The sequence below is a fragment of the Strigops habroptila genome, chromosome 7, assembly GCF_004027225.2.
Source record: "Strigops habroptila isolate Jane chromosome 7, bStrHab1.2.pri, whole genome shotgun sequence".
NCBI classification, from domain to species: Eukaryota; Metazoa; Chordata; class Aves; order Psittaciformes; family Psittacidae; genus Strigops; species Strigops habroptila.
Genome location: NC_044283.2, coordinates 593069 through 620506, shown reverse-complemented (window position 1 = coordinate 620506; position 27438 = coordinate 593069). Strand labels below are relative to the sequence as shown.

General features: G+C 56.8%; 1 protein-coding gene across 10 annotated transcripts in view; it reads right to left on the bottom strand.

Moving 5' to 3' along the window:
• Positions 1 to 26207, bottom strand: part of DYSF (dysferlin) — an 88547-nt gene extending 62340 nt beyond the window's left edge. For 3 of the 10 annotated variants that reach the window (XM_030492314.1, XM_030492317.1, XM_030492322.1), the window contains exons 1-28: positions 26083 to 26207; positions 20556 to 20611; positions 19555 to 19646; positions 16773 to 16878; positions 16564 to 16678; positions 15636 to 15829; positions 15379 to 15507; positions 15001 to 15063; positions 14646 to 14696; positions 14526 to 14556; positions 13567 to 13682; positions 13245 to 13371; positions 12470 to 12573; positions 10418 to 10486; positions 10294 to 10337; positions 10082 to 10164; positions 8156 to 8197; positions 7336 to 7451; positions 6915 to 7028; positions 5742 to 5919; positions 4892 to 5016; positions 4253 to 4359; positions 3418 to 3610; positions 2688 to 2843; positions 1524 to 1655; positions 979 to 1145; positions 358 to 472; positions 132 to 237 (exon numbers count right to left, since the gene is read on the bottom strand). In XM_030492314.1, coding sequence (XP_030348174.1) covers positions 132 to 237; positions 358 to 472; positions 979 to 1145; positions 1524 to 1655; positions 2688 to 2843; positions 3418 to 3610; positions 4253 to 4359; positions 4892 to 5016; positions 5742 to 5919; positions 6915 to 7028; positions 7336 to 7451; positions 8156 to 8197; positions 10082 to 10164; positions 10294 to 10337; positions 10418 to 10486; positions 12470 to 12573; positions 13245 to 13371; positions 13567 to 13682; positions 14526 to 14556; positions 14646 to 14696; positions 15001 to 15063; positions 15379 to 15507; positions 15636 to 15829; positions 16564 to 16678; positions 16773 to 16878; positions 19555 to 19646; positions 20556 to 20611; positions 26083 to 26170 — 3019 coding nt within the window. In that variant the 5' untranslated portion in view covers positions 26171 to 26207. Of the gene's footprint in view, positions 1 to 131; positions 238 to 357; positions 473 to 978; positions 1146 to 1523; positions 1656 to 2687; positions 2844 to 3417; positions 3611 to 4252; positions 4360 to 4891; positions 5017 to 5741; positions 5920 to 6914; positions 7029 to 7335; positions 7452 to 8155; positions 8198 to 10081; positions 10165 to 10293; positions 10338 to 10417; positions 10487 to 12469; positions 12574 to 13244; positions 13372 to 13566; positions 13683 to 14525; positions 14557 to 14645; positions 14697 to 15000; positions 15064 to 15378; positions 15508 to 15635; positions 15830 to 16563; positions 16679 to 16772; positions 16879 to 19554; positions 19647 to 20555; positions 20612 to 23340; positions 23435 to 26082 lie in introns of those variants that run through there. The other 7 variants (XM_030492315.1, XM_030492316.1, XM_030492320.1 and 4 more) reach the window with 3 other exon arrangements.
• Between the last annotated feature and the right edge of the window lie 1231 nt (positions 26208 to 27438).

The window sequence follows — 27438 nt, the reverse complement described above, 5'->3', positions numbered from 1 at the left end:
AGCCACCAGGGCGGTCACACAGCCACAAAAGGGGATGTTACCATCCCTGGTGCTGGATGGGACCATGGAAGGAAACACCACGATGAGCAAAGGGAATGAAAACAGGATGGAGCCAAAACTGATCGTGATACCTTTCTCATCCACAGCTCTGTTGAGGTCTGTGTCCCACTCCACATCTTCCCATTTCCAGCCCGGAGGACACTCGATCTCATCCTTATGTAGGACCTTCTCCCCGTTCTGTGGGACACAGGAGTGTTCTCCATCAAACAATGCCCAAACCTCCCCTGAGCCCATGGGGGCTTCCTACCACTGCAGCCTGTGGTGGTGACCACCCCAAGCTGCCCACTTCATCCTCACCACATCAGTGTAGGCATCGGTCATGTGGATCCATTGGCCTCCAGGCAGCCGGAGCTGGTTCTCAAACACCTCCTCCACGAAGCTCAGGTGCCCGGCGTCCACATCATGCAGCAACCTGCACCCCAGGGAGATGCACAGCGTCAGGAGCTCCATCCTGCCCCACAGGGACCCCAGCCTCGTGTCCTCCCTCCCATTGGGTCCTGAACTTCTTCTATCCCAAGCAAAGCTCCCATGAGACCCCATCCACCCAGCTCAGGTGAATCCCACCGCTAAATCCAATGCAAGAAGATGACAGAGCTGTGCTGAGCATCCACCTCAGTGCCCCACTGGCATCCCACCTCCAAAGCTCTTCAATGTGGGGTTTGCACAGGCACCCCAGTGAGCTGGGTGCTGGGACCACCATGACCATGAGCGGTGGTGATGGTGATCACTCAGCACAGAGAGGATCCATTTTGCACTAATGCTGCTGCCTCCCAAGGATGGGGTCAGCAGATGAGGAACCCCCATGGCACCCCAGGCCTCCATCCAGCTTTGTGGGTGACCTCACACAGCTCAGCATCACTTTTGGGGTGCCCAGGACAGCCCACCAGGCTCTGCTCATTGCAGAACACCATCACTCACGTCTTCTCTGGGCAGATGAACCAGTCCCCAGCCCAGGTCCACCCTGTGGAGGGGCGGAAGCTGTCCTTGGGCAGCTTGATCTTGCCGGTGACATCGGAGTACTTGGGGTAGGTGAGGCCAGTCGTGCCCCAGTTCCCCACCAGCGCCAGCTTGGTCTGGTTCTCATACTGGGGGAGCAAAGGCAGAAGATGGTTTCACATTGGAGGCACAAAGCCCCATCCCAGAGCAATCCCTTCCTTCCTGCAGAGCCCAACCTGAGGACAGACCTCTGGGGCAGACCCCCACCAGCCCCTTGCCCCCATGGGCACCCCCTCCAAAGCATGTAGAAGGAGATGTGAAGCCACGATGTGAAGCCACAATGTGAAGCCACCAACCTTCTCCCCAACCTTTTGGCTCTTTCTTCTCCCCTCTGGTAGGGACTGATGTGACCCTCACTTAGCAGTGGCATCACCCATGGTCCAGCCCATCCCATCCCCTCATGGTGGAGCTGCTGCTCCTACCAGAGAGAAGAAAACCCTCTATGATAGTCCCTGTTTGATGCTCACGGTTTCGGCAAAGACGGAGAGCTTCCCTTCAGCGAACTGGTTAAATTCCTTCTCATCCACCGAGAGCCCGAACCAGAGCTGGACCCGGATCTGGGCTGGGATCTTCGGGCCCATCACCTCCTCCTGGGGGTGCTATCAAAGGCAGAGCCACATTAATACCCCCGAGGAGGATATTAATGGGGGATGCTCAGGATGTGAGGCTGGAGTGGTGGGTAAAGCCCCCATAGCCCCAGACAGGAATTGGGACAACATCAACAGCATGAAGAGCACTTTGGGAATGAGCTTCAAAGCTCCTCAGGGAGAGGACACCAAGCCAAGAGAGGACACGTACTTAGAATCATAGAGTGGTTGGAAAGGACCTTAAGATCACTTAGTTCCAACCTTCAGCAAGAACAGAAAGAATAAAGAGGGAGATGTCTCACTGCCCTGTTTTCTCTGTCACTATTTTTCCCCTTCAAGTGATGCTGGTTTTCCATCCAGAGCTAAAGGACAGAAGAAATCCCAACATATTTTGGTTCCTTTTTTGCTGCCAGCTTGAGGTTTGGGGTTTATTCAGCTGATTTTATTTCACTTTAGGTTTTTAGAGCTGGTTCAGCACTGATTGCCTGCTCCCAAGCTGGCACAGAGGGAAAGGGCAAAGAAACCATCATTTGAGATGTGAGAAGCTCGGTAAAAGCCTGGCAAAGGAGGCCTCAGCTTGGATTTCCTGGGCTGGCAGAGGGGCAGGAATGTGAAAAGGCATAAAATAACATTAAAAAGTGAAAAATTAAACTAGATTTTGTTTCTAAAAGCACCATCTGGGACAAAGTGCACCAGCTTCAGTGCTTGGGACTTGCAGAAATTGGGGATTGGAACTAGATGATCTTTAGGTTCATTCCAACCCAAATCATTCTATGATTCTATGATATGGAGATATCCACAGGGATCTGCTGCAGGTCCGTGGAAACAGAGCTGAACTTCACCAGAAGCACCACCAGGATCTCACCATGCAGAAACCACCTTTCAAAGGGTCAAAACTGGGTCTGGGGGGTCCTTGGAGCCCCACGTGCTCATGGGCTGATGTTGTGTTGGGATTTCAGGTTTCCCTGCTCGGTTTTCTCTCTTCTTTTAGGGAAGAATGGTTTAAATCCATCACTCGTGCACACACATCAAGAGCCAGGGTACCTTCAGGAAGATGGTCTGCAGCTTCCCGCAGTTCTTGCCGCAGCAGTTGGAGATGTTCCTGGAGAAGAGGACCTCATGTGCGGGCACACGGGCATACGCCACACGCTTGTCCCCCTGCAGCATCCAGATCACGATGTCGGGGAGGCTGTTCTGGGGCTGGAAGACACCGAAATCATCATGTCCAACTGGGGGCTCTGATCCAGAGCATCAGCCATGGGGGGATGCAGGAGGCTGGAGAGCAGCAATGCCCCCAAGTCCTGCTGCCAGCCCAAGCCCATGGAGTGAGAACTGCTGACCCAAACCCCATCTCAGCAGCTCCAGATCCCATCTGGGTCTGACCAGGGGTGAGCAGCCCCATGTTTCCCTAAGACCTGCCCTCCACAAAAGCATTAGTTGAGGGTTTGCTGGGCCTCATGCTGCAAAGATCTGCCACTAACAAGGCTAAGCCTCAGTGGCTGGGGGCCAAACCTGGTGCCTTCCCAATGTTCACATCACGTCACTTTCCTTGGTTGACATAGAATCATAGAATCCCAGACTGATTTGGATTGGAAGGGACCTCAAAGCTCACCCAGTTCCAACCCCCTGCCACGGACCAGGACACCTTCTACTAGAGCAGGTTGCTCCAAGCCCCGTCCAACCTGGCCTTATATCATGGTGGTGGAGGGCTTGGGAAGACCATGACTCCCCACAAGGTGCAAAGCAGCTCCTGCCACCATCACAGCAGCATTACCTCCTCTGCCATGGCCTTCAGCCTGGAGAACCAGTCCTCTGCCTGCTCCAGGGCTGCCGAGAGGCTCGAGTCCTCGTGCTTGAGCTTCAGAGCTGTCTTCACTATCTGCTCCAGGTTGCTGGTGCGGAACCGGTACAGGTTCTGGTCCAGATGGGTGCTGGCTGGTTTCACCAGGACATCAGGCAGGGTCAGGCTGTGGGGATGGGCAGAGATCATAGAATCATACAATCCAGCACCTCAGCACCCTCACAGGGAAGAGCTTCTGCCTCAGAGCTCATCTCAATCTCCCCTCTGGCAGGTTAAAGCCATTCCCCTTGGCCTGTCCCTCCATCCCTTGTCCAAAGCCCCTCTCCAGGTTTCCTGGAGCCCCTTTAGGCCCTGGAGCTGCTCTAAGGTCTCCCCTTAAGGAACCTTCTCTTCTCCAGACTGAACATCCCCATCCCCTGGTCCATCCATCAGACACACAACACCCATGCACAGCCAAACAACCCCTTTGGGTGCTCTGTGTGGGTGCCTCCTACGCAGTGCACAGACTCAGCCAGGAAGCCCCATTGGTGCTCCTCACTCCACCAGCTCCAGCACCCCTCTGGCTGGGCTCCTGCCCCCACAGAATGCTGCTCATGAAGGTGAGCCACCTTTGCATGAAGGCTGGAAACTTATGACATGCCTCAAATGTCACTTTTTCAACTCAATGCCTTGGCTCAGCAGCTTTTGAAGCCAACATTGGCCAATGACCCGTGTTTTTCAGAGAGGAAAAAAGACCTTGTCCCTTCCTAGATAGACAAGTGCAACAAATGCCATGACAAGGCTGACTTTGAACCATGGCAGCACATACCTGCAGTCAGCGATGGTGTCATCCAGCAGCTGGGCACACAGGGTGTCCAGCTCACTTGGTGTGCAGTTGGCCTTGAGAGCGAGGTGGACCTTCTCCAGGTTTGCTTCCTGTGTGATAGGGAGGGAAGAGGAGCTGCTCACTAGGGAACCCACCATTCCTGGTCCACCTTGAGCAGGTCATCCAGGACCATGTCCAATTGGGTGGTGAGTATCTCTAAGGATGGAGACTCCACACCCTCCATGGACCTTCCCAGTGAGCACCTGGAGCTGCTCCCATGATCGGAAAGTCCACCAAGGCTCTGCACCTCTGGTTTTGCTCCTGTTGGAACTCCAGAGGGAAGCAACAGCAAGAAATCCCATCAATAGCTCAGGAGCTAAAAGAAGGTCCTTGTGTGCTGCACTTACATCAGTAGGCAACGCACTGCGTTCATACACCATTGTCACCCCATGGGGACAAGGGTGGTCCCTTCCCCTCCATCACTCCATGGGCAGAGCACAGCACCCAGGACACCGGCAGATTTACCCTCCACAGCACAAGAGTCATCCAACCAACCCTGACCCAGCCTGGAGGTGGCCTCTGTCCCCCCAGGTGGGATGCAGAATGGAGGTGGACAATGCTCCTCACCACCACAGCACTCACCAGCCTGTCTGCTGCATGGTGAAGAAGGTTCTGGGCATCAGTCCGATAGCTGATGTCCTCCCAGTAGGATGACAGCACCACCACGGGCTTCACGTTGCCCCAGGGCAGGTAGTAATACTGACAACCTGGAGGAGACAGCACACCACTGAGCTCCTGATACTGGGGTGGTGGGTTCCCCACTCCTCAGGGCTGAAGCAGAGGAGAAGGGGGTGATGCAGCATTTAAACATGGATAGAAACCCATTTCTGGAGCTCTTTTGGAGCTAGAGGATGGGAATTCTGTTTCTCAAAGCAACAGAGCAATGCACATCGAGGTCCAAAGGGATGTACATCAACCTCCATGCAGCAGCTCCTGCACAGCAGCAAGGCCAGAAACCAGCAGAACAACCCTAATGTGGTGAGGACATCTCACACCAGAGCAAGAGCCCCACAGGAGCCAGGGAAAGGCCATCCAAAAGCACTGGCTTTTCCTTGGAGACCAATAGGCACTCTTAGTGCTGAGGTGCTACCCAAGAACCACTTCAAGCCAACACAGACCCGAGAGTAGGCCTGGCTTCCCCACTCCTCCCCAGCCACATGTTCCCCCTTCACAGCCTGGTTGAGGTGGGCAAGAACCTTCGGAGATTATGTGATCCAACCCATGCTCAAGCACGGTCACCTTGAGCAGATTGTCCAGGACCACATAGAATCACAGACTAGTTTGGGTTGGAAAGGACCTTGAGATCATCCAGCTCTAATCCCTTGCCACGGGTTGCCCTCATCCAGTTGGGTGTTGAGTATCTCCAAGGATGGAGCCTCCACACCCTCCCTGAGCACCCCATGAAGTACTTGGTCACCCCGGCGCTGCTCACCATCGAAGACAGCCCGGCTGTACTGCGTGGTGGAGGCCAAGGGCAGGCACGTGGTGTCAAACTTGTTGCCGTAGTTGCCGATGCTGACCTCGAACTGGATGGCATCATCCACGTCCTGCAGCATGGTGGCAGAGTAGAAGGCAGCGAACAGGGAGTACTTCCGACGGCGCAGGTACTTCTGCAACAGGCAAAGGACCGTGTCCATAGAGGAGACACCACCAGGGCTCTCCAACACACACACCCTCCACTGTCCCAGCACACAGCAGCTCAGTGAGGCCTCCGAGATGGAAAAGTGTATTGCAGGGAAGGAAAACAGAGGTTAGAGAAAGGGAATTTGGGGCAAGATGTTCAGGAGGAACCTGACAGAGGAGAAGGGTAGAACTTCCCATGAGAAATGCAGCTTAAATGTGAAGAAACAAGCAAAAGGAGCAACGCATCTGTGATAGAGTCTGAGTTGAGGCACATCTCCCACCCTTCCATGGTGATCATAGAATGGTTTGTGTTGGAAGGGACCTTAAAGCTCCTCCAGTTCCAACCCCCTGCCACGGGCAGGGACACCTTCCACTAGAGCAGGTTGCTCCAAGCCCCTGTGTCCAACCTGGCCTTGAACACTGCCAGGGATGGGGCAGCCACAGCTTCTCTGGGAAAAGTCTGTGCCAGCGCCTCAGCACCCTCACAGGGAAGAGCTTCTGCCTTAGATCTAACCTGGACTTCCCCTGTTTCAGTTTGAACCCATCACCCCTTGTCCTATCACTACAGTCCCTGATGAAGAGTCCCTCTCCAGCATCCTTGTAGCCCCCTTCAGATACTGGAAGGCTGCTCTGAGGTCTCCACGCAGCTTCTCTTCTCCAGGCTGAACAGCCCCAATGTTCTCAGCCTGTCTCCATAGGGGAGGTGCTCCAGCCCCTCATTATCCTCGTGGCCTCCTCTGGACTTGCTCCAACAGCTCCATGTCCTTTTTGTGCTGAGGACACCGTGCTGTTCACCATGGTCTGCTCACTACCATGCAGCAGCTCAGGTGGGGTGTAAACACAGCAGAAGACAGCCTCCAAGAGCTCACTGATGCTCTACCACTCCTGGCACATCACCCACCCAGACCACCACCTTCCATAGAGCCCCATACACCACGCTGCTGCAGGGCTGACCCCAGACACCCCACAGAGACCCCATTACCTCCACGCGCAGGATGTCATCCGCAGAGATGTCCTCCACCTTCTGCTCCACGTGCTCCACCAGCTTGGTCTCCAGCTCCACCAGCATCCTGCCGCGATACGCAACGCCCTCGCCCTTGGGGTAGACCAGGGACAAGGTGTCAGGACCCCGGTGTCCCCTGCCCATAGGTGAGCTCTGCCTTTGCCTTCAAGGGGCTTCATTGCAGAGGAGCAAGACCAGGCAAAGTGTTGCTGCAAGAGCTTCCAAGGTGGAGTTGGGGCGGCAGAGCAATGTCAGGAGGTGTTTGGAGAGCGGGAAGAGCCAGGGCAGGAAACGCAGCACAAGCTCCTAATGACAAAGCCAGTCTGGGTTAGAAGCAGCTGCTTTGGGCAAGGAGGAGCAGAGGTTTAGCTGAGGTGGTGCTGGGAGAAGCCGAGGTCACCTTTCCCAGGTTGAGCGTCTCGTAAGGGTCAGGGAAGCCGGTGAATTCCCGGGGGCTGCCGTAGAGGTTGATGTAGCAGGGACCAAACGTTGGCAGGAACCCAAGGCCGTCATCCACTGCGGGGAAAGAGATGTTAGAGAGTCCTGAAGGCACCGCAGGGATGTGTCTCATGGGGCTTTGCTGCGTGCGGCTGGAGGCCACCAGAATCATGGACATGCTGCGAGGGCTGGAGCAGCTCTGCTCTGGAGCCAGGCTGAGAGAGCTGGGCTGGGGCAGCCTGGAGAAGAGAAGGCTCCTGAAGGGGAGACCTTAGAGCAGCTCCAGTGCCTAAAGGGGCTCCAGGAAACCTGGAGAGGGGCTTTGGAAAAGGGCCTGTAGGGCCAGGCCAAGGGGAATGGCTTTAACCTGCCAGAGGGGAGATTGAGATGAGCTCTGAGGCAGAAGCTCTTCCCTGTGAGGGTGCTGAGGCGCTGGCACAGACTTTTCCCAGAGAAGCTGTGGCTGCCCCATCCCTGGCAGTGTTCAAGGCCAGGTTGGACACAGGGGCTTGGAGCAACCTGCTCTAGTGGAAGGTGTCCCTGCCCGGGGCAGGGGTTGGAGCTGGAGGAGCTTTAAGGTCCCTTCCAACCCATTCTAGAGGAAGTCCCTTCTCCCACAGGGCAGGAGGAGGCTGAGCTGGAGCTGTCCCCTCCTCCCATTAATGTGCCCAGACACAACACAGCCAATGCTTCACTAACTCCATCCAGAGCCCTGGTGGCACCTGAACCAGCAAAGCCATTACCAAGCTCAACTGCAAACCCAAAGGCTAACGGGGACGTACAGTCTGAGGCTTTCAGAGGCTTCATGAGAGCAGGAAACTCATCTGAGGCACAAAGAAATGGAGAAAGGTCAGGAAAGGCAGCAGAGGAGCATGGAGGGATGGAGGGTTACGGGAGATGAGGGTGGATGTTCTCATGTGCTTTGGTGCCAACAGACACAAGAGAGACAGAGAGAGGAAGGGGAAAGTTGGGACATAGCCCTGTGACCCTTCCAGAGCTGTGGGACTGGTGTGAAACAGGCGGGTTTGAGCATCCCTGAAGAATGCTCCATGTGTTGCAAAAGCCGGATGGAGCCGCGCTTCCCCAGCCTGTCCTGGGTACCAAGCAGGTCTCAGTGGTGAGGTGGGATGTGCTGGTCCTGGGTAGACCCCTCAGAACCTCCTTTTCCTCCCTTCTGGCCTCTCTGTCTCTCTCCAGACCAGCCCAGGAGCTGCATTGTGACTGGGAAGAGGGGGACTGGACACACAAGCACCACGGTGGAGAACAGTGCTGCACCCAACTCCATGCCTGCATGCACGGCCAGGCAATGGGACACGGGGCTGCAGCTTCACACCATGCTTGTGTCTTGGCTCGTGTCCCCTGAGACATGGGGATGCTCATGATGGGACAGGGGTTTGCAGGGTCTCAGAGATGCCCAAAGCAAAGGGAACAGAGCAAGAGGAGCCCCGATGGGGTGGCAGATGCCACCAAGTTGTTAGCAGCAGGAGATGCTCGTGCAGGTTAGTGCAGTGTCTGCTCCTGGCTCTCAGCAGCCCCAAAACATGCCCCAGCTCCCTGCCCTGCTGCCCAGCAGTGACACACAGTCAGTGTCACCCATCCCTGCCAGTGCCTCTGTGGTGGCCCTTCACTTCAGAAACCCCCTGGGACTGGGAACAGCCCCCTGAGCATAAGCTGGACCTGAACCCACATCCCACCCTGTGACAGCCCCTAAATGTCACCTAAGGAAGAGCCACAAGTGGGGGCACACACGGGTGGGATGCGGCATCTTCAGGCATCCTGGCCTGGCTCAGCACCAGTGTGGCAGCAGGGCCAGGGCAGGGACTGTCCCCCTGTGCTGGGCACTGGTGAGGCTGCACCTCAAACCCTGGGTCAGTTCTGGGCCCCTCACTGCAAGAGAGACATTGAGGGGCTGGAGCGGGGCCAGAGAAGGGCACCGGAGCTGGTGCAGGGCCTGGAGCACAAGTGTGATGAGGAACAGCTGAGGGACCTGGGGGGGTTTAGTCTGGAGAAGAGAAGGCTCAGGGGGGACCTTCTCGCTCTCTGCAACTGCCTGACAGGAGGCTGGAGCCAGGAGGGGGCTGGTCTCTGCTCCCAAGGAACAAGGGATGGGACAAGAGGAAACAGCCTCAAGCTGCCCCAGGGGAGGTTTAGATGGAGCTGAGGAACAATTTCTTGCCCAGAGGGTGCTCAGGCATTGGAACAGGCTGCCCAGGGCAGGGCTGGAGTCACCGTCCCTGCAAGTGTTCACACACCGTGTAGCCGAGGCCTCAGTGCCAGGGGTTAGTGGTGGCCTTGGCAGTGCTGGGCAATGCTTGGACCTGATGAGCTTAAAGCTCTTTTCTAACCCAGTTGATTCTATGATCTCTGGCACCAGCGACACCAGCGCCTGTCACCAACCGCACAGGAGACTGCAGCCACCTCCGTACCTCAAAGCAAAGAGGAAGCAAAACCTCCAGCACACCATGGCCCTGCAGCCTCCTGCCCCAGCACCCCTGGGAGGACCTGAACATCTTCAGAACCACAAACCAGGAGGGACCAGGGCCATGCAGAAAACACACAGCAGCAACCTCCAGCACCCCATCACCAGCGACAGGACAGGGACCATCGCGTTGTGACATCCTCCAAGCAACCACCGACATCAGCCACGAGCATGCAGTGCTCCTCCATGGCCATGCATCCCAAATCCCATCCTTCTGCCCCCTCCTTACCCTCCAGCTCCCCGCCGGGGGCCGAGATCTTGGACATGCAGAGGTGAGCAGTGCCAATGACATCGTTGTGTGTCAGACGGTCCCTGCAACACAACCGGTGATGCCATCGCACCATGGACCAGCAGGGGCTGCCCATGGGGTCTCCCATTGCCCATCCCGCTCCTCCAGCTCAGTTTTCCCAATGGGAAGGCACAAGGCCTCTCCCCACTCACCAGTCAGTCACCCGGATCCTCATCTTCTCACACATGGAAGGGAACTGGGAAAAGAGGTATGGAGAGGAGCAGTGAGCAGTGGTGGGGCTGGGTGGGTAGGGGACCATGGGGCACCCGTGCTCACCATCACCGGCAGCGTCAGGCATTGGTTCCACTGCGGGTTGGCATTCTTCTCCAGGATCCTTGAGTAGAGCTGGAGGTGGGACATGGGGATGGAAGGTCAGTGCTGCTCGTGGCCCTGTGTGTTCCATGGAGCTGGAAGGGCCCCAAAACACTGACTCCATCCAATGGGTGGCCTCATGGGGCTCTGCATCGCATGGGTAAAACCTGCTGTGCAGGAGGCAGAGGATGGTGTGGGCTGCTCAGGGATCTTCCCCACCTTGGGACCACCAGAAACTGACCCCCTTCCTGCTGTGGTTGCTCAGAATCATAGAATCATAGAATCATAGAATCGTAAGGGTTGGAAAGGACCTTAAGATCATCTAGTTCCAACCCCCCTGCCATGGGCAGGGACACCTTGCCCTAAACCATGTGGCTCAAGGCTCTGTCCAACCTGGCCTTGAACACCGCCAGGGATGGAGCATCCACAACCTCCCTGGGCAACCCATTCCAGTGCTTCACCACCCTCACTGTAAAGAACTTCTTCCTTATATCTAATCTAAACTTCCTCTGTTTAAGTTTGAACCCATTACCCCTTGTCCTACCACTACAGTCCCTAAGGAAGAGTCCCTCCCCAGCATCCTTGTAGACCCCCTTCAGACACTGGAAGGCTGCTATGAGGTCACCACGCAGCCTTCTCTTCTCCAGGCTGAACAGCCCCAACTCTCTCAGCCTGTCTTCATACGGGAGGTGCTCCAGCCCTCTTATCATCCTCGTGGCCCTCCTCTGGACTCGCTCCAACAGCTCCATGTCCTTCTTATGTTGAGGACACCAGAACTGTACGCAGTACTCCAAGTGGGGTCTCACAAGAGCAGAGTAGAGGGGCAGGATCACCTCCTTCGACCTGCTGGTCACGCTTCTTTTGATGCAGCCCAGGATACGGTTGGCTTTCTGGGCTGCAAGCGCACACTGCCGGCTCATGTTAAGCTTCTCGTCAACCAACACCCCCAAGTCCTTTTCTGCAGGGCTGCTCTGAATCTCTTCTCTGCCCAGCCTGTAGCAGTGCCTGGGGTTGCCCCGACCCAGGTGTAGGACCTTGCACTTGGCTTGGTTAAACTTCATAAGGTTGGCATCGGCCCACCTCACAAGCGTGTCAAGGTCCCTCTGGATGGCATCCCTTCCCTCCAGCGTATCAACCGAACCACACAGCTTGGTGTCATCGGCAAACTTGCTGAGGGCGCACTCAATCCCACTGTCCATGTCGCCGACAAAGATGTTGAACAGGACCGGTCCCAACACCGATCCCTGAGGGACACCACTCGTTACAGGTTTCCAACTGGACATCGAGCCATTTACCACAACTCTTTGCGCGCGGCCATCGAGCCAGTTTTTTATCCACCGAGTGGTCCATCTATCAAATTGATGTCTCTCCAATTTAGAGACAAGGATGTCATGTGGGACAGTGTCGAATGCTTTGCACAAGTCCAGGTAGATGACATCAACTGCTCATAATAATGTCCCAAGGCTCTGTCCACCCCCAGGCACTGACCCCAGGGGAAGATCTATGGGCAGAGGAGACTTTCAGCCCTTCAGTGATGTTCAAAAGCCAAGTGACGGCTTGTTGACATGTTCCTTAGTGAAGGACTCAGCAGCAAAGGGAGCAGGATGGGGCTCTCCAAAGCCATGGAAGCCACCTCCACACCCTGGCTGGTCATGGGGAGACATCCAGTGTCATGGGGACAGATCTTGACTCACTTCAGGCAGCACCAAGAGGAGCAGCACAACCCTCTGCTGCTGCACTATCCCCTTCCCTGGAGCTCAGCTCCTCCGTCCCCATTCTTAATGCAACAGCACCACAAAGAGCTCACTGAAGAAATTACTCCAGTGCAGCCCAACATGTCGAGTCCAGTGCCACCACTCTGCTCCAAGCGTGCCACAGACATGGGGACAGGGCTGGGAACATCAGCAAAGCAAATGACCTAATAATCCTCATGCCAAGACCAATTTTCCCCTATGGAAAGCTGCCATCCCAGCCCTGGGGACCTGGAGGGGACCTGGCTCTGCTCTGGTCACTCACCGTCTTGCCAGCAAAGCTGACTTCCACGAAGGGATCCACCAGGTTCTTCTTATTGCTCTCAAAGCCAAAGATCTGCCTGACGTTGTCCATGACGGCGTCATCCACTGGGAGGAAAGGAGGTGCTGAAAGCTCATGGAAGAGCACAGCATCCCGGTGGTCCCGGCTTTCCACGCAGGGTGTCCCACCGAGCGGGATGCACATCTCCCTTGAGCCAGGTGGGTAAAATCAGTGTGAGCCAGTAAGAGGGAGGGCTTCAGGGAGACCTTAGAGCAGCTCCAGTGCCTAAAGGGGCTCCAGGAAACCTGGAGAGGGGCTTTGGACAAGGGATGGAGGGATGGGACAAGGGCAATGGCTTTAACCTGCCAGAGGGGAGACTGAGATGAGCTCTGAGGCAGAAGCTCTTCCCTGTGAGGGTGCTGAGGCGCTGGCACAGGGTGCCCAGAGAAGCTGTGGCTGCCCCATCCCTGGCAGTGTTCAAGGCCAGGTTGGACACAGGGGCTTGGAGCAACCTGCTCTAGTGGAAGGTGTCCCTGCCCAGGGCAGGGGGTTGGAACTGGAGGAGCTTTAAGGTCCTCCAGTTCCAACACAAACCACCCAGTGACTCCATGAGACTCATCTCCCAGTACATTACAGATCGGTATCTGCCAGATCTTTAGACCAAGGTTATAGATAAAGCTTCCTTATCTGTGGCCTTATTCCTCTCTGGCTCATTGCAACCCACTGCAATGCCAAGGGATGGATCTGGGATGCTCCAGCCCAGGAAGGAGCCACTTACTCTGGGGCAAATCTTCAGCTTTGAAGATCTTCAGGCAGAAGTGAGCCCCTCGCAGGGTGACCCCGGTGGGGCGCAGGAGGTTGCCCTCAATGTCTTCCTTGTCTTCAGAGACCTCCTTCTTCTCCAGCTGCAGGACAAGAGGAAAACACAACCAAGCTTCCCAAAAGTCCTGAAATGAGCAGCAGCACCCAACATCCAGCACCACAACAGAGGGAGACCAAAGCTGCAGCTTCCCTGGGAACAGGCCGGGGTTCGATGGACCAGGATGGTGGAACACCATGGTTGGAAGGTCCCCTTGTTGCAGCAGGGACTCGATACTCACCGGAGCTTCATCTCCAGGCCCCAGCACGAACAGGCTGACCTTCAGGTAGCCCTTGGCCCCCGCGGAGAAGTCCTCTGGGTCAGAGAGCAGCAGCCACTTCCTGAGGAAAGCATGTTCTAGGGGAGAAAAGAGATTGAGATCCAGGTGCTGCTCCTCAGCCATGCAGGGACATGGCTTCAAGGGTGTTGTTGGGTGGGGGGTTATGATAAATACTATTTCCTTTTAGATAGGATTAGAATAGAACTTGAAATTGGGAAGGAAAAGAAAGGGGGAAGGAAAGGGAAGGGGAAAGGAAAGGGAAGGGGGAAGGAAAGGGAAAGGGGAAGGAAAGGGAAGGGGGAAGGAAAGGGAAGGGGGAAGGAAAGGGAAGGGGGAAGGAAAGGGAAGGGGGAAGGAAAGGGAAGGGGGAAGGAAAGGGAAGGGGGAAGGAAAGAGAAGGGGGAAGGAAAGGGAAGGGGGAAAGAGTTGTAAGGGACCTCCAACAATCATCCAGTCCAACTGCCTGACCTCTTCAGGGCTGACCAAAAGCTAAAGCATGTTATCAAGGGATTTGCCTTGCAGTTCTTAACTCTTTACAGCCAAAATCACCAAGTTCCTTTCTGCAGTGCTTAGGGCAGGACAATCTTTATAAGCATCATTTTATCTTCTCTGAGATAAATCAATAGATTAAAGATAAAATAATGACCCAGAGTTAAGACAAAACACAATGAGCTGCGCTGTGCTGATGGGGTTTTCTACCAGTGAGATGGTGGCACGATGACTTGAAAGCCTCAAGGATGTACATCTTGGGAAAGGGAGGAGAAATGGGTGGTGGTGATGGATACGCCATGGAACGTATCTGGGTTCATGCAGGGAGAGCTGTGGGGTATGTGTTGCATTGCCCTGGTGTTTAGCCCCAAAAAGAGAGTTCCTAAAGCAGGAGGTGACCCTGGCCTGGACCCGACCGCTGCTGGGCTCACTTGGCTCGGAGTAAATGGTCTCAACGTCCATCTGTGCAATAGAACAGAGAAGAAATGTGAGTGTCCAGCCCATGGGTCAGTGTGGCAGGAACAGGGGGACAGGACACAGCATGGCCCTACCCGGAACTCCCCGATCACCGAATCCGTCCGGAACGACCGAGAGTCCACAACCTGCAGGTGAAAGTGAGGAGAAACAGTGAATCCAGCCCAAATCCAGCAGGATGGAGCACCCGCTGCGTGCCCAGGTGGGAAACAGGGACGTGATTCCCTGGGTGCTGCTGGGAGGGGGACAGGGTGATGGTCCCGGGTTGATGGGGCTTGGAGCAACCTGCTCTAGTGGAAGGTGTCCCTGCCTGTGGCAGGGGGTTGGAACTGGAGGAGCTTTAAGGTGCCTCCAACCCAAACCATTCCATGATCCTACGGTTCTATCTGCCCAACCTCCTGAGGAGCAGGACCAAGGTGTGCTGGAGCTCACCGTGATGAAGATGGGCAAGTCAAAGAGCTCAGATGGTGACTCGAAGACATTGAAGAAGAAGGTCTGTAGGAAGGAAGGGTGAGGATGCAAGGGATGGTCTGCCTCAGCCTCCCCCAGGGCACATCCAACCTCCCACATCCAACCTCCAAGCCTCTCCCATGCCCCCAACTCCACAGGCTGGAGTCTCCTCCCCTCCCATTAGGTGAGACCCAAGCCCATGAGCAGCAACATCCTTCCAAGGGGGCTGTGCAATCCCCATCACCACATCCTAAGCTCTGGACTTCACCAGGATTTCCATCACTCAGGATCCCAACCCATGACATTCCCAACCCTTTCCTGGTGCCCTCAGGCACGTTTGGAGCAGGGTCCCCATCTCACCTCATCAAAGAAGGGGCTGTTCCCTTTGCGTATCCTTGTCCTCTTGGTCTGCCCTGCGGCCGTCACCTTCACCACGGGCCTGATGTTGACCCCGGGGAGCTGTCGGGCCTCAATGACCCTCACCCTGATCTGGGATGAGAGGAAGGACAGGGCAGAGGGTGACCGGGTTGGTGCTGCCCTGACCTGGGCACCTCTGAAGTGATGAACCCCCCATAGGACATGCTGAGGGTTCCAGGAGAGCAGCTCATCCCACCAACCTGGAAGTCCTGTGGCTTGTTGGACAGAGGCTTTTTGGGTGAGCTCCTCCTCCGCTTCACCCCCTGGATGTGGTGCACTGGGGTCTTGTGGGGCAGTGAGGGGGGCTCGGAGCCGGGTGGCCCCGAGGATGAGGATGGCTCCATCTCATCCCCTGTTGCTCCTTGATCCTCCGTCTCCTCCTCTCCGGCTGTCTCTGGATGGGGTGAGGAAGGAGATGGAGGATATGGTTGATGGAGCTGAGCATCCTGGCCCGGCTCAGCACCAGTGTGGCAGCAGTACCAGGGCAGTGACTGTCCCCCTGTGCTGGGCACTGGTGAGGCTGCACCTCGAATCCTGTGTCAGTTCTGGGCCCCTCACTACAAGAGAGACATTGAGGTGCTGGAGCGGGGCCAGAGAAGGGCACCGGAGCTGGTGCAGGGCCTGGAGCACAAGTGTGATGAGGAACGGCTGAGGGACCTGGGGGGTTTAGTCTGGAGAAGAGAAGGCTCAGGGGGGACCTTCTCGCTCTCTGCAACTGCCTGACAGGAGGATGGAGCCAGGAGGGGGCTGGTCTCTGCTCCCAAGGAACAAGGGATGGGACAAGAGGAAATGGCCTCAAGCTGCACCAGGGCAGGTTTAGATGGAGCTGAGGAACAATTCCTTCCCCAAAGGGTGCTCAGGCATTGGAACAGGCTGCCCAGGGCAGGGCTGGAGGCACCGTCCCTGCAAGTGTTCACACACCGTGTAGCCGAGGCCTCAGTGCCATGAGTTAGTGGTGGCCTTGGCAGTGCTGGGCAATGGTTGGACCTGATGAGCTTAAAGCTCTTTTCCAACCTGGTTGATTCCATGGTTCTAAGGTGGGAACGCAGGGTGAGGGGTCAAAACGGGAAGAACGTGATCTATGGGGACACATCCCACCCCGGTGCTGCACAGAAGGGTTCTGGTTACCAGTGACCGTGTCGGGCTCAGCAGCAGCCGGTGCTGGCTCAGGGGGAGCTGGAGGAGGAAACAGGGGAGGAGCTCCCGGAGGGGGGATGTAGGAGACCTGCAGGATGAGGAAAGCCTGGAAGAAAGGAAATAAGGGTTACAGGGGTGTCCAGAAATGCCCTGGGCTCTAACTGGGAGCTGCAATGGGCAGGGACACTGCTCATACTCACCCCTGTGGTCTGCTTCTTGGTGTCCAGCAAGGGCAGGTTGTAGGAGGCGGCCAGGCTGGGCGAGGAGAGGACATCCCGCAGGGGCACCCGGGCTTCCCCCAGGAACCTGGTGTGAGGAGCAGGAGGAACTGAGCAGGGGAAGGGGCTGAGGAACGAACCCAGCACCAAGGACCCATCCATGGGCAGGGACACGCTGGGGACACTTTCAGCATCCCCAGTGAGCAGCTGCCAACAGGCATCGGGTGAGACCCAGCCCAAGTGGGACAACCAGGATGAGCATCTCTGGGGCTTTATCACTTTGTCATCAAGGGAAAGCACCTAAAAGTCCACACTGAGGAACCAGGAGCCCAAAACCAAAGTGCTGATGGAGACAACCAAGACACAAGGGGTTGGGGTGGCGCTGGAGGTGGGTGAGATCAGCTCCGTGTCCATGTGCCACCATCACTGAGGAGGACTTTAAACCACTGATTCTCCCCTATGGAGTTTCAGCATCTCAGCTTCTAGTTAAGCCTTCCTGCCCCAGCCAGCAGCACTGGCTCCCCCATGGACCAGGGCTGGCCAGGGAGCAGGTCCAGTGTGGCTGCCCAACACCCAAAGCCAAGAAAAGCCCTCGAACTGCTTCATGCTTGTTGGGATCGTGAAGGAGATCCTCCTGGAAGACATGTTGAACATATGGAATGCAGGGGGGTGATTGGAGACACCCAATGTGCCTTTGTGAGAGAAACAGGGTTCGTTTCGTGTATCAGGGATGGGGCTTTGCAATATTAAGGCTTTGCAACATTGGGCTTGGGCTCAGTTCCTAAGAGAACATAACAAAGGGTTTGAGATGTCATGACTTACAGAGACAAAGACAATGTGCTTAAAGACAATGTCATCTTTGGGTGACAGACACGCTCTGTGGTTACAAAGAATGCTATCATTGTACAACCTATGGAACTAAGCTGGTGCAAAGTGGTTCTGGAGTTAAACAGTAAGTTGGGACCTTCTGTGATGGATCGACTGCATCAGTGGACAACTGGAGAGCTAAAGATGTCCTCTGTGAGGACAACTGGACTTCTGTGAGGCCTTTGGTACAGTCTTCAACAACATTTATAACTCTAAATTGAAGAGAAAGGGGTTTGATGGATGGGCTGTTGGATAAGGAATTGGTTGGATGGTCTAAAGAGTTAGAGCCAACAGTGCCCAAGAAGAGAAGGCTCCTGAAGGGGAGACCTTAGAGCAGCTCCAGTGCCTAAAGGGGCTCCAGGAAACCTGGAGAGGGGCTTTGGACAAGGGCCTGTAGGGACAGGCCAAGGGGAATGGCTTTAACCTGCCAGAGGGGAGATGGTGATGGGATCTTAAGGTCCCTTCAACCCAAACCATTCCATGATTCCCGATGGCAGCAGCAGCCAGACGGGGCAATAACCACCAAGTCACTGCTCATTGCCCAGTTTGGGTGGGCTGGAATTTTCTCCCAAGGGAAGGAGAAGCAAAACTCCACCATCTTTGTGATGGAGAAGGGACAACTCCTGGTCCTGCAGGTCACAGAGGGGCAGCTCCTCCCCGTGGAGCAGTCAAACCTCCCGCACTGGGATCCGGTCCCTTTTCCCGTCCTCTCCGCACTATTTATAGACACTCCCAATGCCACTGAGCTGGAATAGACCCAAATTCCATCTCCTTTGGCCTGCAGCCCAGGAGCAAATCCAGGATCAGCTCCAGGCCTGGAAATGGGATCCTTCACGCCGGGGCCGTCCTGGCTGGAGCAGGACAGCAAGTTCCACCCTCCTCCAGCCAAAAATAAATGACTTCCTGTATTTTCCTCCCTGTGGAAGCAGCGATCCCGGTCAAAGGAGCCCTGCATGCAGACATGGATTGCTGGGGGTGGCCGGGATGGAGGTCCTGGGGCATCACCATCAGCTCTCACCCTCCTTCCTAATGCAACCACTGCAAAGAGGGAGACCCCAGGGACGGAGACCCAATCCCATGGGGAATCCATGAGGAGCTCTGGTGAGAAAGGAAGCGGCATTGAGCTGTTTGCTGTGTGAACGCCGCCCTTCCCGGCACTGGGAAGGAGCCTGGAGCCGCCTCACACCTCCCCGGCCAAGTGCCCATCACCAGGGCCCCACGGCGCTGGTGCTGCTGTGGTGGCACAGGACACAAGGGTCCGTGTGCTCCCTGAACACACGCCGGGTGTTCCTTGGCCATGGAGTGAGGCAGCCCAGGAATGCAGCTCTGGCCTCCCACCAGCCACCTCCGCTGCAAAGGGCAGCTGGTGCTGGGAAGAAATGCAGAGAGGCAGGGAAGAGGCTGAACCCTCCTTGTGTGGCTCATAGAACCCCAGCCTGGTTTGGGTTGAAGGGACCTTAAACCTGTTCCAACGCCCTGCCCCGGGCAGGGACACCTTCCACTAGAGCAGGTTGCTCCAAGCCCCTGTGTCCAACCTGGCCTTGAACACTGCCAGGGATGGGGCAGCCACAGCTTCTCTGGGCACCCTGTGCCAGCGCCTCAGCACCCTCACAGGGAAGAGCTTCTGCCTCAGAGCTCATCTCAATCTCCCCTCGGGCAGGTTAAAGCCATTCCCCTTGTGCTGTCCCTACATCCCTTGTCCAAAGCCCCTCTCCAGGTTTCCTGGAGCCCCTTTAGGCACTGGAGCTGCTCTAAGGTCTCCCCTTCAGGAGCCTTCTCTTCTCCAGGCTGCCCCAGCCCAGCTCTCTCAGCCTGGCTCCAGAGCAGAGCTGCTCCAGCCCCTCATCATCCTTGTGGCCTCCTCTGGCTCCTACCCAGCACTTGGTGCTTCTCCCACCTGTTTCTCCCCACGGTCTCATGGTCTTTCACGACGATGGTGAGCTCAGCACCGGGGTCCAGGGGAGCTCCCTTCAGGTCCCACTCGAAGCCCTGGAACAGAGGAGAAAGAAGCAGGATCAGTGCCTGGATGGGACCATGATGCTCATCAATAAGCTCTGGTACCACAGTGGGCTCTTAGAGGAGGAGAACCACAACCCAGACTCGCTTCACTATCACGGTTATACTTTACAGTGAGGGTGCTGAGGCGCTGGCACAGGGTGCCCAGAGAAGCTGTGGCTGCCCCATCCCTGGCAGTGTTCAAGGCCAGGTTGGACACAGGGGCTTGGAGCAACCTGCTCTAGTGGAAGGTGTCCCTGCCCGGGGCAGGGGGTTGGAGCTGGAGGAGCTGTAAGGTCCCTTCAACACAAACCATTCCATGGGTCTATCACAGCACTGACAGCACAAACATCAGCAATACTTCTCCTTAGCCCCACATGCCCTGGGAAAAACCCTTCCTCTCCTCAGGGATTAAAGCTGAAGGAGCTGCCGTGCAGCATTTCAGCACCAAAACAGTGTCTGTTTGCTCCTCAAAGCCTCTTTTCCTCCAATTCTGACCCATGGAAGCAGAGGTCAGGGTTGGGCGGAAGAAGGTGCTGGAAAAATCCCTTCCCCGCAGTGGGTTGATGGGTAAAACACTTGTTTTCCCCTGGAGCTGAGATGTATTTAAACAGCTTCTCCTAATGTGTGTGCTCGGCCCTGATAAGATCTTGATGGAAGGGGAAGAGGCGGGAGCAAAGGGCTGGAGCTGGCTCCATCCCATCCACTGCTGCTGGTGGAGCTGCCCGTGATGGGGCAGCCTCCATGGGTGCAGCCCCGGGGCATCACCGTGGGTTTGGGGTACCTGGTTGGGCTTGTACCATGTCCCACAGCATCATCCGGGACAGGGCTGCTCCCCTGGGGTGGGGATGGGATGGGAACGGGATGGAGAATGGGATGGGAATGGGATGAAGACACACTCACCTCGTTCCATACAGGGTTTACATTGTTCTTGATGACTTTAGTCCTCTTCTTGACCCCTGCAGGGAGCAACACACATGGGTCAGACCCACCAAACCATGGGGGCAAGACCCCAAAATCGAGCTCCATCCCCCACGGGAAGGGGTTGGGAGACTCCAGTGGTATCCACAGCTCCAGAAGCAGGATCAGGCCCTGCTCCTCACACATTGGCTGCGTCATGGTGTGCACAGTTGCGCTCCAGGACCCTGCTTAGAGCCCCGGCCCTGCTGGAAAACCCCGGGATGTCACCTCCATGGGTCGTGCCTCAGTTTCCCCATGAGCAGGGCAAAGAAGAGGCTCCCAAAGGTTCCTGGGTGGGTTTTCAGAGTGGAAGCTGCAATGGGGGACTCAGACATCGTTCTCCCTCCATCCAAACCTCAGCACAGCCTCAAAGGTGATCCAGAGCCCCTGTGACCAGCGTTTGGATGCTTGAACATGGAGTTGGCCAACTGATACCCCAATGGATGCGGATGGGGATGCGGATGGGGATGCGGATGCAGGGATGGGACCGCAGCCATCCCCGATGCCAGCCCAAAGCCTGGGTCCTGCAGTGCTGGGGCAGCCCCAGGACCCCCCAAGAGCAACACCCCAAAGCCACGACCCTCAGGTCACACCGAGCTCTGGCCATGAGCCCACCGGGGCTGCATCACGGGAGGGACCGGGGGGAAGAGGAAGAGGAAGAGGCGAACAATAGCAGTGACTCAGAGCCCAGGGACAGCGAGAGCCCGGCCGGGCCATGGCGGGATACAGGAGACAAGGAGACAGATACCGGGATACAGGAGACAGGAACAGATACAGGGAGAGAAGATGGGGAGATGATGTGATATAGAGAGAATTATGATATGATATGATATGATATGATATGATATGATATGGAGATCATAGAATCACAGGCTGGTTTAGGTTGGAGAGAACTTTAAGAGCATCCAGCTCCAACCCCCTGCCACAGGAAGGGACAACTTCCACAAGAGCAGGTTGCTCCAAGCCCCATCCAACTGGCCTTGAACACTGGGATCACTGCCAGGAATGGGGCAGAGAGGTGATATAGAGATACAGAGATGACACAGAGATATAGAGGATATAGAGAGACATGAGAGAGAAGAGATACGATAGATTGATACGATAGAGAGATAGAGAGGGATAGCGAAGGGGATGTATGGGTGCCCCAGGGTGTGGGTATGGCACATGGGGTGACACGAGCCCAAGCTGCCCGCTCACAGTATCCTCTCTCTGTTCGCTTCAGCATCACTGAATTCCTCTTTCCCCATTCCAGTTTTAAGGAATCTGCCAAACGTCCCGAGCTGAAGCAGCCGGAGCCGGGCTGGAGCTGGCGGGAGGCAGAGCTGCCATCGCCCGGGTACAGCACCTCTGACAGTGTCACTGAGCCCTGGCAGCAAAAACCCCCGTCCCGGGTGTGTTCCCTGCTTGTGGCTCATCGCCGTGGGATGCAGAGCCATGGAATTCCCCTCGGGATGTGCTTTGGGTGATGAGCCACTTTCTGCCTTGGCTGTGGGTGGGTGGGTGGATGGATGGAGGGATAGAGGGATGGAGAGAGGGAGAGATGGAGGGATGGAGGGAGGGAGGGAGGGATGGATGGATGGATGGATGGATGGATGGATGGATGGATGGATGGATGGATGGATGGAGAAAAGGTGAGATGGGGAGAAAGGCAGATAGATGAAGGGATAAGATGAATAAGATGAAGGGATGGAGGAACAGGCAGATGGATGGAGAGATGGAGGGAGAAGATGGAGAGATAGAGGGATGGATGGACAGAGGGAGGGATGGATGGATGGATGGATGGATGGATGGATGGATGGATGGATGGATGGAGAAGACGAAGGGATGAAGGGATGGGCAGATGGACGGAGGGATGGATGGATAAGATAAAGAAGATGAAGGGATGGAGGGACAGGCAGATGGATGGAGGGATGGAGGGAGAAGATGGAGAGATAGAGGGATGGATGGACAGATGGATGGATGGATGGATGGACAGACGGACGGATGGAGAAGATGAAGGGATGGAGAGACGGGCAGATGGATGGATGGATGCATGGATAGATGGATGGAGAAGATGGAAGGATGAAGGAAGAGGCAGATGGATGGAGAAGATGGAGGGACAGGCAGATGCAGAGATGGATGAAGAAGATGGAGGGATGAAGGGACAGGAAGATGAATGTATGGAGAGATGTATGGAGGGACATACAGAGGGACATATGGAGCCCACCCTGGACAAGAACCCAGCACCCACAGCAGGATGGACACACAAGAGATTCTGGCGCTGCAGCAGCAGCACCATTCCCACACCCTGCAGCACAGGAAAAGCCGGATCAGGAGCCACTCATCCCTTTCCTTCCCTTATTTTTATCCCTTAGGCTAAAAATGGCCATTTCCCACCACCAGGAAACGGCTGCTCCATCCCTGGCAGTGTTCAAGGCCAGGTTGGACACAGGGGCTTGGAGCAACCTGCTCTAGTGGAAGGTGTCCCAGCCCATGGCAGGGGTTGGAGCTGGAGGAGCTTTAAGGTCCCTTCAACCCAAATCATTCCATGATTCTATAAAAGGATTTTGTATGGATTTAGGATAAGGATGGAGCTTAGCAAAGCCTGGTTTCTGTGGGGTGTCCGGCCAGGACGTACGTCCTGGCCGGACACCCCACAGAAACCAGGCTTTGCTGGGAATGGGAGCAGCCAAACCCGTTCCAAAGCCCTAATCCTGCTCATCCCAACCCAAATCTGGGATGCCCTCACCTCGGAATGTCAAGCTGGCCACGGGATCGCTTTGCTTGTCCCGCTTCTCCAAGTTGGGGAGATGGGTGGCACGTTGGAGCAAGCAGCGCAGCATGGCTGGGCGATGGGAGCCAGGGCAAAGGGGAGGCTAAACAGAGCAGGATGTGGTCCCCATTGACGCCTCCCCATATCCCGGTCCATCCCACATCCACCCCCCGCTCTGCTTCCCAAGGAGGGAGGAGGAGCCGATGGGGAAGCGGCAAGAAGCGCCTCGATGCGGTTGCTGTTAGGGATGCAAGGATGGGATGCTGGAAGTCCTGGGAAGGGGGTGAAGAATCGGGATCCGGGATGCTGGGAGCTGCCGGGATGGTAAATGAAAGCGGTGGGATACGGGGATGCTGGGAGATCCCGGGGTGGTCAATAAAGAAGGTAGAACTAGGGGTGCTGCGAGATCTGGGGATGTCCCAGCACTGGGATCCAGGGATGCTGCGAGCACCGGGGATGAGGAATTAATTCACTGGGACACAGGAATGCTGCAAAGTTCAGGGATGCTCCAGCGCCAGGATATGGGGATGCTGCGAGCCCCAGGGATGCTCCAAGTCCCAAGGGTGGTAAATAAAGCACAAGGATATGGAGGTGCTGTGAGATCCAGGGATGGGAAATCAAATCACACGGACCTGGGGATGCTGCGAGCTCTGGGGATGCCCCAGCATCAGGATCCAGGGATGCTGTGAGCACCAACGATGCTCTCAGCCACAGGGATGGTAAATAAAGCAGTGGGATCCAGGGATACTGCGAGCCCCGGGATGGGAGATTAAGTCATTGGGACCAAGGAATGCTGCAACACCCAGGGATACCCAAGAACCAGGATCCAGGGATGCTGCAAACCCCCAGGGATACCCAAGAACCAGGATTCAGGGATGCTGCTGGGATGATAAATTAAATCATTGCAGACCAGGGATGCTGCGAGCTCTGAGAATGCCCAAGCACCAGGATCTAGGGATGCTGCAAGTTCCAGGGATGGGAAATGAAGTTGCTGGGACCTATGAATGCTACAAAGCTCAGGGATGCCCCAGCACCGGGATCTGGGAATGCTGCAAGACCCAGAGGTGGTAAATTAAATCACTTGGATCTGGGGATGCTGCAAGCTCTGGGGATGCCCAAACACCAGGATCCTGGGATGCTGCAAGCACCAGGGGTGGGAAATTCAGTCATCAGGACCCAGGGATGCTGCAAACCTCTAGGATGCCCCAGCACCAGGATCTAGGGATGCTGCGAGCCCCGGAGATAGGAAATTAAATCCATCCCAGACCTGGAGATGCTGCAAGCTCTGGGAATGCCCAAACACCAGGATCCAGGGATGCTGCAAGCACCAGGGGTGGGAAATTAAGTCATCAGGATGGTAAATTAAGTGGTAAATGAAGTCATCACAGGGATGTGAGCTCTGGGAATGCCCAGCACCAGAATCCAGAGATGCTGCAGGCTCCAAGGATGCCCAAGCACCAGGATCCAGGGCTGCTGCAAACCCCAGCACTGCAAATAACTCACCGGGATCTGGGAATGCTGCAGGCCCTGGGAATGATAAACAAATCCCCAGGCCTCAGGAATGCAATTAGGTCATTGGGACCCAGGAACGGTGTGAACCTGGAGGATGCCCCAGCACAGTAAATAAATCCCTGGGATCCAGGAATGCTGCAAGCCCCAGAGATGGGAAATTAAATCATCAGGGTGCAGGAATGTTGCAAACCCCGAGGATCAGGGGGATCAAACCCTGGGATGCTCCAGCACCAGGATCCAGGCATCAAGCCCTGGGATGGTCAACAACCCACCCGGATCTGGGAATGCTGCGAGCCCCAGCATGGTGAATAAATCCCTGGAATGCAGCAATGCTGCAGGCCCTGGGATGGTCAATAAACCACCGGGATCTGGGAATGCACCAGGGGCGGTGAATCAGCAGGAACAGGGATGCTGCAAGTCGGGGATGCCCCAGCACGGGGCCCAGGGATGCTGCGCTCCCAGGGGATGGAAAATCACCTGGAATCGGGGATGCTGCGAGCTCGGGGTGACCCCCCTGAGATGGGAGCCCCCAGAGCCGGGTTGGCCTCACTGTGAACCCCCCATGGGTGAGGAGCAGCAGCCCTGCTCCGAGCCCCCCCACCCCTGGGGACACTGATGGGGGGGCACATTGTCACCATTGGAGTCCCCATTGCCACGATCCCGGGGACACGTGTCCTGTCCCCCCTCTTCTCATGGGGGGGGACACTGCAGGGAGGGGTCCGGACCCCAACACGCCGCTCACCCCCCTAACGGGGGACACGGGGATGGGGGTGGCAGCGCCCCGGCCCCCCCCGGCGCGGCGCAGAGGCCACAAATAGGCTGGCAGCGGTGCGGTCACCGCTCAGCTATGTCCGTGCGTGTGTCTGTGCCCCCCCCAGCCCCGGCAAGGCCGCAACCGGGGCCGGGGACACCCCAAGCACCGCTCGGCGATGGGAATAACGGGACTCATGGAGGTGGAATTCCACGGACAACTCCCCGCCCGCTCCGCTCTCTGCTGCCGGTGCCCCCCCTCCGGTGCAAGCACCCCCGCCCCGCGGTACCCCCCCTATGGTACCCCCAGGACGGTGCAGCCCCCCCTCCTCCCGCAGTGCCCCATTTCCCCGCTATGGTCCGGTTTCCCCCCACCGATGAGCACCCCCCCCACACCGGTGCCGCCCCCCCCACCGGAGCCGGTCCCCGGGTACCCCCCGGTTCCCCCCCGCGCACCTCCGAAGGCGGCGGAGCAATACGCGTCGCTGATGTCCGCGTCCGACGTGCGGACATTCTCCGCGTGGAGGATGAAGACCCGGAGCATCGCCCCGGCCCGGCCCGGCCACCACCGCCCGCCCGAGACCCCCCCGGCCCGGCCCCGCCTCCCTTAAAGGGGAACGGCCCCGGGGCGGTGCGGGCCCGGAGGCTCCCCCCTACCGCAGCAAGGGGGGGGGTGAATGTGTATACCCCGATGGGGAGGGGGGGGACAGGTCTGTGCCCCCCATAGGGACCCCCCCCGGCACCTCAAGATGTGCTTTGCCGCACGCAGGGTGGTGTGGAGACCCCCCGGTCGGCCCCAGCCCATCACCGTGCAGCCGGGGCTGGGCTGGGTTGGGGGGTAACGCTGCTATAGGGTGGAATAATGGGGGTTTGGGGGGTTGAGCTCGGTGTGGGGTGAGCTATGGGCACCCATAAGTGAGGGTCACCCCCTGAGAGCTGGGTGCAGGCAGCGCCCCAACACCGGCTCCAATCCCAGGTGCTTCCCCTGCCTCAGTTTCCCCCCTGGGATGGGTCATGTCCCGTTTTGGCCGCACAGTGACAGCTGGGAACGACGGACACGGCCCCGGCTATTCCTGGGAAGTTATTTTTATTCCAGGCTTTCCCAGCAATCAGCTCAGCGAGGTCCCTCCTTCCATGATGTCAGCCAGGACCCACCACCCCAGCGCTCCCCATCCCACCCCTTTCACCCCCTTTGGCTTTATCCAAACCCGTTTCATAGAATCATGGAGCTCCAGGAAACCCGGAGAGGGGCTTTGGCCAAGGGATGGAGGGACAGGCCAAGGGGAATGGCTTTAACCTGCCAGAGGGTAGAATGAGATGAGCTCTGAGGCAGAAGCTCTTCTCTGTGAGGGTGCTGAGGTGCTGGCACAGGGTGCCCAGAGAAGCTGTGGCTGCCCCATCCCTGGCAGTGTTCAAGGCCAGGTTGGACACAGGGGCTTGGAGCAACCTGCTCTAGTGGAAGGTGTCCCTGCCGCATGGCAGGGGCTGGGGCTGGAGGAGCTTTAAGGTCCCTTCACCCCAAACCAGGCTGGGGTTCCATGATCCCTGTAGGAAAAGCTGCTTCTTTCCAAGCACAGAGGCTCAGGTTGATACAGGGGGTAGTTGTCACCCCAAAGCATCCAGAAGGGGAGCAAGGGGAGGATGAGCTTCTCCTGCTGCCCCACTGTCACCCCAGGAGCCCAGCCCCATTTGTGCACTGCTGGTGGACCCATGGAGCACAGCCCAGCACCCAGAGGCCCATCATCCCCAGGGTGCTCCCCTCCTCCTCAACTCTCCATGAACTCAAAGGTAAATCCAACTGGAGCTTGCAGG